The sequence below is a fragment of the Aquarana catesbeiana genome, linkage group LG08, assembly GCF_042186555.1.
Source record: "Aquarana catesbeiana isolate 2022-GZ linkage group LG08, ASM4218655v1, whole genome shotgun sequence".
Lineage (NCBI taxonomy): Eukaryota > Metazoa > Chordata > Amphibia > Anura > Ranidae > Aquarana > Aquarana catesbeiana.
Window position 1 is genome coordinate 257,825,476 of NC_133331.1, and position 13,776 is coordinate 257,839,251.

Consider the following 13,776-nt stretch of genomic DNA (forward strand, 5'->3'; position numbering starts at 1 on the left):
TGAGGAAATGGATGTGGCTGCAAAATTGTTCCTTAGACTTCTCCCCCTTCTATGTCCACAAGCTTAAAGTGAGGAGGTGGATACGTGCAGAAAACCTAACCTTGGGGATGCAAATAAAATTGGTCAATATGGATTTTCCGCTCTACCACATGACATATGAGGCCCGGGGATGTCCAAAAAAATGTAGGAAGGTTTGGTTCCCTTGGGTTGACTCTACTGACACATTATAAGCAGAAGTGAATATCTGTATGGCCATGGGAAGGGATGAGGAGGGATAATAATCCCAGAGGTGGATGGTTGTAGGAGAAGTTTTGCACACTTTACAGGACCTGTTGTAGTTGATCTTGTCTCTTTTCTGTGAAATTTTTTTTTTTTTTCCTTTGAATATTTTACTCTCACATGTTTAAGTATGTTGAGGTTACTGATAACCCTTTAGGGGGGAAGAAAGAAAAGCAATTACCAGGCTCTGAGGTGCATTGGTGGTCCAAATTAATTATTGGAGATAAAAATTTGGTTGCTTATGGCATACGTATTATGTGACATTTTTAGAAGTGGTGAATATTGATTCCCTTTTATATTTGTATTCTCACAGATAACTTTATGTACTCGATTTGATACTGTATGTAACCTCTGCTGTTTGGTAATAAAAACTTACCAAAAAAAAAAAAAAAAAAACTAAGCCATGGCATACTATTTTTTTTAGAATAATGTAAAAAAAAAAAAAAAAAAAGTAGTTTAGTGTCATTTTTAATTTTGTGAAGGACTGCATTGGATAGGATGGGACTAGGTGCTTCAGATCTGAAAATTGATTAGGAAGTTAGAAAGTTCTCCCTTTTTAACTTGAATTCAGACAACAGGTTTGAACTTGTGGTTGATATCTGACTGAGAAAAAAGAGAAGGTGGTCTGCATATGCTGAGACCTTGTGGTGGTGTTTGCCAATTAGTGGTATTTTCAAATTAGTTCTTTTGTTATATTCAGGTTCGACTGTATGCAGCATAAAAGTGGGTTCCAGGGTTAATATGAAGATGAGGGTTGAGAGCGGGCAACCCTGTCGAATACTGTTATTGAGGCTGAATGGTGCTGATAAAGTTCCTTTGACTTTAATCCATGCTGAGGGTGAAGCATATTAGCCACTAATCTGGCTTGAGGAAATTGACCAGTGACTTGCTACGTTGGTTACCATGCTCATAGAAGTTGTGTCTACAAATGGCCAGGGTGGCTTTGGCTCCAGCTAGACTGATGGACTGGAGTTAATTCTAATAGGGCGTACACACGGTCGGACTTTGTTCGGGCATTCCGACAACAAAATCCATGGATTTTTTCCGACGGATGTTGGCTCAAACTTGTCTTGCATACACACGGTCACACAAAGTTGTCGGAAAATCTGATCGTTTTAAACGCGGTGACCTAAAACACGTACGTCGGGACTATAAACTGGGCAGTGGCCAATAGCTTTCATCTCTTTATTTATTCTGAGCATGCTTGGCACTTTGTCCGTCGGATTTGTGTACACACGATCGGAATTTCCGACAACGGATTTTGTTGTCGGAAAATTTTATCTCCTGCTCTCCAACTTTGTGTGTCGGAAAATCCGATGGAAAATGTCCGATGGAGCCCACACACGGTCGGAATTTCTGACCACACGCTCCGATCGGACATTTTCCATCGGAAAATCCGACCGTGTGTACGGGGCATAAGAGTAGTGTGGAAGGCAATAGTTTACATTTCTGTAATGTCCTGAGGTGATGTATTTGTGCGAGTAATTCTGTAGCGTGTCTTTCTGCTTTTTGAGCTAAAATCTATGTTCAGGTAGGGCATGTGGGCCCCCAAGCCTCAGTGCAGTGATACATTGAGGTAGATGTTGGTCACAAAGTGTGCTTCTAGTTCCCATGCTAGTTCTGTGGTTGTGATGACGTTTTGGAGAAGAGATTCAGAGTGGTGCCAGTGCCAGGTTGGTGGGGAGTTGATTTGGAGAGAGAGTGATCGTCATTGGCATGTGGTCTGCAAAGGTTATGTTGCCTATTCTAGAGGAGGCAGCCGAGTGAAGGTGGCAATATTTAGTTTAAGTGGCACTAAGCAATTCCCTTATAGTTAAAAAATTATCCATACACCTTCACTACTTAATGGGCCTGTAATCTTTTTTTTTTTTTTTTTTCCATGAAATTTGTTTCTTCCTGTGTTTTTTGACCTCATTGTAATGTCCTCCGTGAGCTCCGTGAGCTCCCTAAGCTCTTATTTTTTCCCCCTCGCTTCTGGTTGTTTGGAATGAGCAGTAAATGTTTGTTTTGGTCATGTGCATTGCTCCTTGCATACTACAAATCCTTTATTCCAGGTTTTCTCAACCCTTTTACTTCGGGGAAACCCTTGATCCGCCTCACATCAACATTGTGCCCAGATTTGTATCTGCCCAATGTTTTCAGTGCACACTAAGGGCTCTTTCACATGGACGATCCGTATGTCCGTTTTTCATCCTTCCGTTTTCGGATGAAAAACGGACATACATGTATTCCTATGGAGCGTCGGATCGGATCGGGTGACGACGGACTCTACGGTCCGTCATCATCCGATCCCCCATAGGGGAGAGCGGCGCTCTGACAGGTCCGTCGCTGCACATTGTGCAGCGATGGACCTGTCATCTTCCTGCTCAGCGGGGATCGGCGGAGCGATCCCAGCTGAGCAAGCGGGTGTTCACGGGGCGGATCATCACTGATCCACCCCGTGTGAAAGAGCCCTGACACTGAGTACTGTCTGCACACATTGATACATTATGCCTCCTCTGTAGTTCTAGCTCCTGTGCCATTAGGAGTACAGAGAGCTGGAGCACATGACTGAATGTAGAAGAAGGTTAGATCCTGTGTGGCAGCGGCTGAATACAGACTGCAGAGAGTGGGAACATTGGGCTTGATCGGACCGAATGTAGCAGGAGGTGAGATCATAATAGCTTTGTTATGTCATACAGAATCTATCCTCCTGCGGCAGCCATGTGCTACCACACTCTCCACTCCACCCGGCTCCACCATCTAATTTTTACAGGAGCCAGAACTACAGAGGAGGCATTGGATATCAATATGTGCTGACAGTACTCCCTGTCAGTGTGCATTGGAAAGAACTTTCAGCGGTTATACTTCCACCTCAGTGTTGATTTGTGGCAGAACCCCGGCAAAGAAACGCTGTTCTAGTCTCTCTTTGGAGTAAATGAGGGTGGTGAATTTCTAACATGCAATGAGACCATGGGGAACAAACGTAGCCACCCTCTAACAGTCAGATTACAGCAGGAAAAACAAGGAATTTGGATATATGAAGGAGGCTGAGAACAATAGAAGGTACTTTTTGTTTTTTTTTTAAAAATACACAAAAAGATTTTTTTCTTTTCAAACCAACTTGGTGTCACTTTAAGAAAAAGCAAATGCATGATTAGAAGGAGGGTCTTAAAGGAAAGGTCATGACCCTCAAAGAACTGATAGTGGAGAGAGCAGAGATTATGGAGGTGTTTGGAGTGTAGCTCCATCCCCTGTCTGGTGTCCTGGTGGTGAAGGGGGTAAGGATGAGGAGAAGGGTGGGCAGTTGCTAAAGGGCAGAGGCAGTAAAAGGAGAAGGGTGTGCTGGGGTAAAGGAACGAGAATAGAAGTACTCCGGAGGAGGGTATGACTGTGAGCCACAGGTATAACTAGATGGGAGAAACCCAACGCCCCTTGTCAAGCCGGCCAGTACCTGGAGATGGCTTATTCAGGGGTTAGTGGCAGAACATGGGGGAATGGAGCACCTGGCATGCCAGGTGAGTGAAGTAAAGGTATCAATTGAATATCCTGTAATAGATCTTATTACTCCTGTAATGTCAGGTGAGGGGGATCTGATCCAAAGATTTGGAAGTCCGCATGGAGGCTCATCACACCTCATCAGCGTGGAGCCTGCTACAATTTCTTAGTTAATTGAGTTAAAAGGACCTAGTCATGGGTACTTCTGCAATCAGTGTCCCCTGGACCTCAACAAAGTGTGCCTAGCAATCTGCAACTACGGGAGAAGGTGTATGTATGACTTCTACAGAGAGGACGTGTGTGGGCAGCAGGAGGCATTGTTGGTAGTGATAAGCGGGCTCTTGCTGTGGCCATTTCAGGGCACAGCAAGCATTACATCGATAAGGCAGTTTCAATTAAAGTACAAAAAGGTATAACCTAGGCTCATAAAGGGCAAAGGTTAGCAAAGGGGCTCCATATAGAAACACTCTGCAGCAGGAGTACAAAATGTATTGATGCAAAAATAGTAATTGATCACCAAAAGAACACACAAATCAAAACCTTCACCATACCATAGTTAAAACATTTGTGACAATGTTGTCAAGAAAGTAGATTAAAAAAACAGCCCGGCTCTCAAGCATGCATACAATCACACCAAAGGGCTAGCATCAATGACCAATGGGTAAGACTAAATATAGCATCAGATGACACTCAATGCCTGGATAGGTATGAAAAAAAATTGTCCGTTAAAATTGGACAAAGATGCGAGTCAAAAAGGTCAAGCTCCGAGGATATAAACCAGTGTGGAAGTAATACTTCAATGATGGTAGTAATTAGAAGAGTGGCATCAAGTTATATGAAATCATAAGGAGACACAAATGCAATGGACTCATGCAATCATGGACATACCAGCTGGTAGTCTGTATACTGCCAAAGTGACATAGATAAAGTGACAGGTGCAATTAAAGTAACTTAAATGGAGAAACACAAAGTTTATGTTCCAATGAAGATTGCTATTGTTTTGATACCTATCTTGGGGTGTTATAATTAGATTAGGAGGCAATATGTATGGAGCTGCAAGGGGAATACAAATAAGATAGACCTCACCCATGGTGGGAGTCGTCCATGGAATTTTTCTGTGAAACCAGTGTTCTTCAAAAAGGTAATCAAAGGAGCCTCAACTTTTGGCAATATATGTTCATTTAGTTTCAGAGGTAGTTGGCTGTTTGGTATCAGGATGTGATGTTTGTTGCTTCAGAGGTTTATTGTACTTGTAAAGATCTTGAGTGGCTCTCCAGGATCTTGAGAGGCTTTGGTCGTTTACAGTCGGGCAGGCTGCATAGCCAATTGGCTAGTTGGAGAGGTTGAATGCCGAGGTGTTCAAGCATGGGTGAAATGTCTGCTGGGGTTCAGACTACAACTACCTTTGTGTCCTTCTGTACTTTGAGGTGGAGCCCCATCTGTATGTTGTGCCAATGTCTCTAAACTTTTTGAGTAGGGGCACCAAGATGGCATGTCCCAGAGTGTTCTGGCAGAGCCTGTCAAAGACTACGTTGCGTGTTTTGCCAAGCTTGGCAAAAAAGTCTGCTAGTCTGGAACCCATGTTCTATGACCCCTAAAAAAGAATTCTATGTGCTCTTCTCACACATCTTCCGAGTAGTTGGCTAAGGATTCCGAAAATAGCTTCAAGGAGGCGTCGGATTCAAATATTGTTTCTCCGGCTGCACTCGCTTTACTGTGGGTAGCTTAAAGTAGCTTAAGATCAGTTAGGACGGTTCAAGAGGGTCAATGTAAGTTGTAATTCAAAGGCTTGCATCCAGTTATCCATGACCGATGATGTAGGGAGTTGCAAAGTCGTGATTTGTAGAGCATTTACTGATTTGCTTTTCTATGTGAGCAGACAAGGCGTTACGGTCTGCCTTGGATGGGGGGGGGGTGTATCTAAAAAGTTCCCTGAGGCTCGGTCCACACTGCATGGCAATGCGGCTCACAGCAGGGATCCGGTACGTCCTGGTTCACTGTTTCAGGTCCGATTTCAGCCCTAATTTTGGGCTGAATTTGGACCTGAAACAAACCAAAAGATGCACAGGGCTCCTGTGCAAATTTGCACTGGAGCCGCATCAGAGAGATGTGAACCGGCTCCATAGAGAGCCGGTCACAAGCTTCCGCATCCAATTTGCAATAGTGTGAACCCAGCCTGAAGTTGGCTGATAAGGCAGCTGTGAGGTCTTCAGCTGGGGCAGACTCCACCCTGGAGTGGGTGCCTGGGTTATGCCTTGTCCCTGTTGTAGGCTGTAATTGGAACCATAGTGGTCTTGTAAAGGAGCCCCCATAGATCTGGCTGCTCATGGCAGTGTGGCGTGGGTTGGTGGTTGGTTGGTGTCAGGTCCAGGTGGATTGGGATGCAAAAAAAGCAATGTTTGGCAGCTCTGAGGCGTGTCTCCCCTGTCTTGGATTTGCTTTTGTTTAGGCATGGCCAAATAGAAGTTGTTTTGGGTTGGTATCTTGAATTGTAAGGCTGTATCTTGGTCAACTGCACAGGAGCTTTCAAAGTATGCTGCTCACTCCGGAAGGGTAAGGCGGTGCAAGTTTCTTTTCTGCAACCCCAATTCCTCCAACACAGACTGTGCTGACAGGGGAAAGGGAAACCTCACCTGCTGAGCAATTGTCTGTTCTCGGTGGGGGTGGGAGAAGACTATGATTATTGCTAGTGGCTTTAGCAGCAGTTTGCAGTAATTCCAAGCAAATCCGGCAGGCTGGTTGTGCCCAAGTTGATCAGTTTATTGGTTCTAAATTGTGTATGGCCGGCCTATGTACCTTTATAAAGGTTGTTTGTTCTTTATACTTTACAAGTTGATAAATTGAGTCATAATATTTGATCATTTTGATTTCTAAACCGATAGCCCATATCTGTCCTCATACTAGTTGGTAGACCCCTGTAAATCTGGCTAAGCCAGATAGTCAATGCCTGCTTGAGAGAGGAGTTATTTGACTGGCATCTTCTGAGTAATTCAGATGTATGTAGTTTTAAAAAACAGTATTTATGGTTTGATGCTTTCCCTCTGTTGGCTGCAATTGAAAATGATTTTGAAATTACAGTCCTGAACATAACATAAATATTAAAAACCTATGGAAATTATCATTACCTTTTTTTAATTGATTTTTTTTTCTACCTCTTTTAGTATAAGGTTCATCTACGGCCCAAAATCCAGTTCACCAAACCTCACATCATGCGACCAGCAGCCAGACATGCGGTGTCCACTACTCGGCCCGCGGGTACAATTTCTGGTCAAACGGCGGCATCATCCGGTGTCCGAAGGCGGCGGGTTAGGTGCCGGAAATGTCAGGCGTGTCTTCAGAGGGAGTGTGGGACTTGCCACTACTGTAAAGATATGAAGAAGTTTGGTGGTCCAGGCCGAATGAAGCAATCATGTATGCAAAGGCAGTGCCTTGCGGTGAGTATCTAGTCTTAATCTGAATAAATACCATTTAGGCATGCTCTTGCTGTGTATTGAAACATAGGTCCACTTTGTGTGGGGAAAAAGGGTGATGAGGACGAAGACCCAGCACGTAACATGACCAGCCTGAAGACTTCTTTAAAAAATAATAATAACATACTGGTGATGAACCCTCAGAGCCCCAGAGTTGGACTCTAATTACTATACATTTGAGGCATCCCTCTTGCAAATACCTTCATGATTTATCTCACTGATGAAGCTATCCTTTATCATTCAGCCCAGATTGCCCCATTCTGTGACCTGTGCCGTATGTGGGGAGGTGGACCAAACAAACGACTCTCAAGACTTTGAGCGGAAGCTGATGGAGTGCTCGGTGTGCAATGAGATAGTACATCCTACCTGCCTAGATGTGAGTACCCAATCCTGTTATCTTTCCAGTAAATGTTAAGGCTCGATTTTTGAATTTGTAAGATTTTTATCAAGTTTTAGGATGATGATTGTGAGGAGACAGAGCTGCCTTCAGTAGACTTTAGAGATCTGTCAGTTACCACTGTTATGTTATATCATGAGGTGGCTGACTTTCTCTCATTTTCATTCTGCCATTCATCCTGTAGCAGCTAGGTTTCCTGCTTGTTTTTTGTTTTTCTCTGGGTCTAAACCTGTGAAAATGAAGGCTGAATGCATCTGTCTTCTCAGACCACACTAAAATAGTAGGAGGTGGTGTGTCCAGCACATAATATGCATATAAGCTGCACGCCTACCCGAAAGCCCCATAAAAGAAAAAAAAACAAAAACGTACTGAATGGTTGCTAAGTTTTTGTTTTCAGGATAGAGTTCCTAATTCTCCTAAGGCCCCATACACAAAGGAGCTGTACCACTCAATACCAAACCATCAGCTGTTTGTTTTTGCGACTGGAGCTGCATGCAGGCAGCCTATGTAACTCTATGGGGATGCAGCAGCTATACCGACACAGCCACTTGTCCTTATTTGACAGGCAGGCAGGTGAGCAGCCTTCCATTGCCTCACCACCGCTTGATGGCAGCATGCCTGATTATAAAATGGTTCTGCTGTATTTGGTGTCCCCAGCTCACACTTTTTAACAGCTCTTGGGCTTCTTGCAGTGTGACTACTAAGTTAGTCCATATCTGCACCCTTGAATCCTTTTTCACTTTGTTCCTACACTCTTTCCCATCTTAGGAGCCTTTCTGAGATCTGTCTGGTGTGGGGGTTTCTCTGCTTTCCCAGCTTAGACTTTTATTACAGTCATGCAAGACTTTATGACCCATATTTCCCAGTTATTTGCTGATTCTTGATTGTTTTTTTTGCGGGGGGAGTGAAGATCCTCTTTAAAGTGATTTGTAAAGTCTACTTTAAAAAAAATAAAATAACAAACATGTTATACTTACCTGCTCTGTGCAGTTGGTTTTGCACAGGGCAGCCCGGATTCTCCTCTTTTCAGGTCCCTCTTTGCTGCTTCTGGCCCCTCCCTCCTGTCGAGTGTCCCCACAACAAGCAGCTTGCTATGGGGGCACCTGAGCTGAGTCACAGCTCCCTGTGTTCATTCAGACATGGAGCCCCGGTCCTGCCCCCTCTCTCCCCCGATTGGCTAACTGACTTTGATAGCCATGTAAGCCAATGGCACCGCTGCTGTGTCTCAGCCAATGAGGATTAGAGTCCTGGATGGCTAAGACACTCATGGACATTGCTGGAGAGAGATGGGGCTCAGGTAAGTAATTGCTGGGGAGGCTGCTGCACACAGAAGGTTTATTATCTTAATGCATAGAATGCATTAAGATAACCTTTTGCCTTTACTAGGATTTAAAATCAATTTGTTATATTCAGGAAGCCTTATTTAAACACTTAAGTTAGTAATTTCTACAGCCTTTCATGTTGCTGGGAGGTTAAAACATTTGAACATGTTCACTCCTAGCTAACAGGTGGGCTCAAATAACCTACAGGTGTGACAATAAAATTAAAGAGCATTTCACAAAGCTGCAAATTTTTTCATAGCTACTGGGGCCCCTTGACTGCATAAGCTATTTTCTGCAAAATGTGAACATAGCCTTTAAGTGGTTTTCTCTTTCTTTTACAGATGGATGGTGAAGGTTTTTTGAGTGATGAGTTACCAAACTACTGGGAGTGCCCCAAATGTTACGAGAGCCGCAAGCATACGGTAAGTATAATAAACCTCCATTTCATTAGCCATAACCATGGAAAAATGTAGGAAGTGCTTTAGGTTGGAGCACGTCTACCAGCATCGGTTATCGGAACATGTCATTTTTATATATGGACTGGCTGTCTTTTTAACGTCTGCGTTTTTTGCGGTCTACAGTTTTATGTATATCTGAAATGCACACAAAAATAGTATTTTACAATATTTTAAAAAGGTATATATGGATAAAAATACCTTGATTGATTCAACACACTTATGGGGTTGATTTATTAAAACTGGAAAGTGCAAAATCTGGTGCGGCTCTGCATAGAAACCAATCGGCTTCCAGGTTTATGTGTCAAAGCTTAATTGAACAAGCAGAAGTTAGAAGCTGATTGGCTACCATGCACAGCTGCAGCAGATTTTGCACTCTTCAGTTTTGGTAAATCAATTTTATAGTATATTAATTTGATGAAGCCTCTAAAATGGAGTTAACATTGGTTGGAATTAAGCACCAAGTGGGACAGTGACCTTCAAATGAACAGCTGTTTTGTTGTGCACCCTTCAAATGAGCCTGTATCAAATCAAGACCTATTCTGATCTATCACACTTGCACCATGTTAGCAGATTGGTGCAGTAACCTGTTGCGTGCACCTGGTGACATATTTTGATATCCCTTTTTTCAATTTCAATTTTTTTTTCTTTCCTCCTTTCAGTCAGCACCCCTATCTTTTGTGCTGCTGGAGCTTTGTCTCTTCGATTGCAGCTATCCAGCATGGTCATCATGCAGGGATGGACTGGAAATTACCTATGGTTCTGTGCTTGCCCTGTCTCTGAAGACTGGTTAAGGCCTGATGCACACCTATGCATTTTTAGTGCATTTTGCAGATTTGCACTACAGTCCATTTAACATGGTTTCCTATGGAACACGTTCTGTAGTGCAAATCTGCAAAATGCAAAAAGCACTAAAAATGCATAGGTGTGAATCAGACCTTAGTGAGTCGGTTAGGCTGAGCACTGGGAGCTAGCTCAATTATTTGATTTATTTCACTAGGCAACTTTATTCCTCATTACTGACAGTTTTGATTCAGAGGTTAATGCTGTAGGATTGAGCTCTGACAACATTCCTTGGGTGGAGCGTCGTGCTTGCTGCATTCTATTTCCCACCTTAAAGCAGCAAGGAATCATCTTTCCACTACTGCTTCTGCTTTAAAACAGCCACCTGGGACTTCAATATTCAACCTGTTTCTGCTGCACACCTACATTGACTTTGATCACTTCTGGCCTTCTGACCCTCACCTGCTACCAGTAACCGAGACTTTGCCTCTTACCCAGAGTCTGTCATTTGCAACATGCTGGATTCCAGACATGGAGGGACAGTCCCTCATTACTACCAATGGTTCAGAGTGTGCTGACAGGCAGGAAGGAAGGGGTGGGGGGGGGAGAGGAGAGCAGGGCAGCGTATGACGGAGGGACGCACTTTGACCACGGTGATCAGGGCTGAGTAGCCCTGGTTATCATGGTCAGTTTAGAGAAGGGATACAGGAAGTGGCAGATTCAGGGAGGTTTTTTCTAACAGTTTAGAGGGGCGCAGATTACACAGCACAAGCAATGTGCTGTTTAATCTGCTTTAAAGGACCAGGATCTGTATTTATTAACCCAAAAACAAAAGAAAAACACTTTAACTGATGAGCTTATCCCTGAGGCCAAGCAGTCTTTTTTGCTATAATTTCAAAAAATGAAAGGAGACTCTTTTGGCACTTATTGATGCAGAGTTCACCACTTTGTAATTAAATGATCGGCCTGGTTCTTCTAACAGTTCTGTTTATAGTTTTTGGTCATAAAACTCCTCAGGGTCACAAAGACTTTAACTTTTGCATCTGCTTATCCAACTATCTTACTGCAGTGATTAAAGTCATCCTGAGAAGCTGTTTGTTCAGCCATAGGTTTTTGACACCCAGCCATACCTCCCCCCTCTCCCAAACACAAATGTTAACGAGGCCCGAAAGCAGATTTTTCTGTCTCAATTTCTTGGGCAATAAATGGCTTTAATAAGGCCATCACTCCCCAGACCTTAAACATGCCAGGCCCCTTCTCCAGCTCCACTGTCTCTGCAGGAGTCAGATCCCAATATTCCTGCCCTAAGCCAGCCATACATGAATCGAAATTCAGCTGGTTTAGCAGAGACTGGCCGAGTTTCCGCCCGTGTATGGGCTAGATGATTGTGTGCACGAGTCAATCTATTACTCAGCTTGTGTACAACCAGCCTATCGGGATTTCCTGATCAGTGCCGTCGGTTATAGCTGGCAACACTGATCATTGTATTCTGTCGGCAGGAAAGGCTGCCCACTGACAGAATACATTAACTTAGCGTGAGGGATTCCCCAATCTACATCACGTTTGGATGGGGGAATCGGTTAATTTTTTTTTCACTCAGCCCTCTGAACAAAAAAAATGAATCGTGCATGGCTTGCCTTAAGCTGGGCATAGATTGTGCGAACCTCGGCCAGTTTAGCAGGAACCGGCCGGGATTCGAACCATCTATGGGTAGGCTGATTGTAACCAAGCGATTGACTTGAGTACAAACAGCATGTTGGGTTTTTACATGCAATTATTGCCAGCAGCTAGCAATAATCATGTGTTCTCCCAGCAGGGACAGCTCCCAATGCACCCCTTCCTTGGGGAGGGGCACAATAACTCCGCGGGAGGTATTCCCCCCCACATCAACATTGACTGTGTTGATGAGGAAATTGAGTGATTTATTTTTTTCTGCAGCTTGTGGTAAATCAGATTATCTTTGGGCATCTTCAGAAAAGGCAGACATAGATGGTATCAAAGTGGATCCGGAGGTGGTTCCTAGAGGAAGTCGTGAAAGATTTGTTGCTCCTATGCACCTGATGTGAGGACTTCACACAATATGCTTGCAAATGGTGATATGCTCACTGTTGCTTGTGTAAAAGCCTAGGCATTGCAGCACTTGATTTTCCTCTGTCACGCCATGCCCCTTTGGGTACAAAGAGACCTGCTAAAGCTATAAAGACATTCTCCATTCATGAACAAATTGAATGGGAAGGTTTACGATGATTTGGTCAATGCAGAAACGACCCTTCAAGGACTGCTTGCTGAAATCTATCCAGTGGAAAGGGTTCACTCGACTACTTTCAACTAGTTATTTCCTAGTGGTAAACATTGCTATCTCAGCCTTAAACAACCTCACATCTGTACCAATTGAGTATGTTCCTTCTTTCAACGATTCTGATAGAAAGTTTTAGATGTTCTTAAAGGTTCTCATTACTCTCACAGGCCTGGCTCTGCAAACAGCCATTGCTGCGATTTTCTGTCTGCCAAACAGCAGCTAACTAGATTAGGACAATGAACAACCACCATGTTCCTGTCCTCCGGGACCATGTTGAAACAGAGCAACTACAGTAATTGCCTTCTGCCTTGCTTATTTGGGTTGATGCTGTTGAACAGTTTGACACAAGTCTTTTAGAATGGCTCTGATCTCCATTCACATGCTTAGAAACGTGTGATTCAAAGCCTAGTCAGCTGAAGCTTCATGTAAAAAAAAAACACCTCACATAAATGTCCTTTGATGGAAGACGTCTGTTTGGCCAGGCACTTGGCAAATGTATAAAATATCACAGGAGGAAAAGTCCTTCTCCCACAGAGAAATAAATTCCCAAATCTCCCTCTTCAGAAGCTTCTACCTCCTCAAAATACAAAGCACTCCAATGCTCAGCCCTGGCTTTCACTTCCAAGCTTAAGTTCAGCCCTTCCTTCAGTGTAACACTTGGCCCACAAAGCCAACCAAGTCTCCCCCAAAGCCCTGTTTACCCTGAAATGCCTTGGGTGCCTTCACTCCTGTGAGTTCACCACTCTATCCCCTCACTGCTTCCTTCTTTCAAATCATTCAAAATCTGTCTGACAGTCAGATTTGCTGAATGCCCTAAACCTTTTCTTCACCAATAAAGTAGTTGTTCAGTACCCTTAGAGGATCGGTTTAAAGGCGTCTGCTCAAACCTGTTCATAGTACCAAAGCTCAATAGGGTATTTGTCCTATCTTGCATTTAAAATCCCTAAGCAAATGCTTTCAAATTCCAGAATTTCACATAGAATCTTGCAAGGCTAGTAATTGCCTCTCTGAGACCAGGGGAATATTTGGCATCTGTAGACATTCACGAGGCCCATCTTCAGTTATCCTTCTCAGCAGGGTTTTCTAAGCTTCACAGTAGGGGACGATTGTCCAGTTTGTTGCCTTCCCTTTAGCTAATCCTCTGCTTTCAGGGTATTCACAAAGGCACTTGCACCTCTTCTAGCCCTCCTCAGAACTCAGGGCATCCAGGTCACAGGCTATTTACATCAGTGTTTCTCAACCAGGGTGCAGTGATCACAGGACCCAGTTTGCCCTGAATCAGTCACAAGTTACC

The 13,776-nt window shown here is 43.7% G+C and overlaps 1 protein-coding gene across 2 annotated transcripts in view; it reads left to right on the forward strand.

Annotated features, from left to right (window-relative positions):
- The window catches only part of KDM2A (lysine demethylase 2A), a 162,339-nt gene that overhangs the window by 120,785 nt on the left and 27,778 nt on the right, over positions 1 to 13,776 (forward strand). For both annotated transcript variants that reach the window (XM_073597085.1, XM_073597086.1), the window contains exons 14-16: positions 6,918 to 7,190; positions 7,471 to 7,602; positions 9,287 to 9,367. In XM_073597085.1, coding sequence (XP_073453186.1) covers positions 6,918 to 7,190; positions 7,471 to 7,602; positions 9,287 to 9,367 — 486 coding nt within the window. The remainder of the gene's footprint in view (positions 1 to 6,917; positions 7,191 to 7,470; positions 7,603 to 9,286; positions 9,368 to 13,776) is intronic.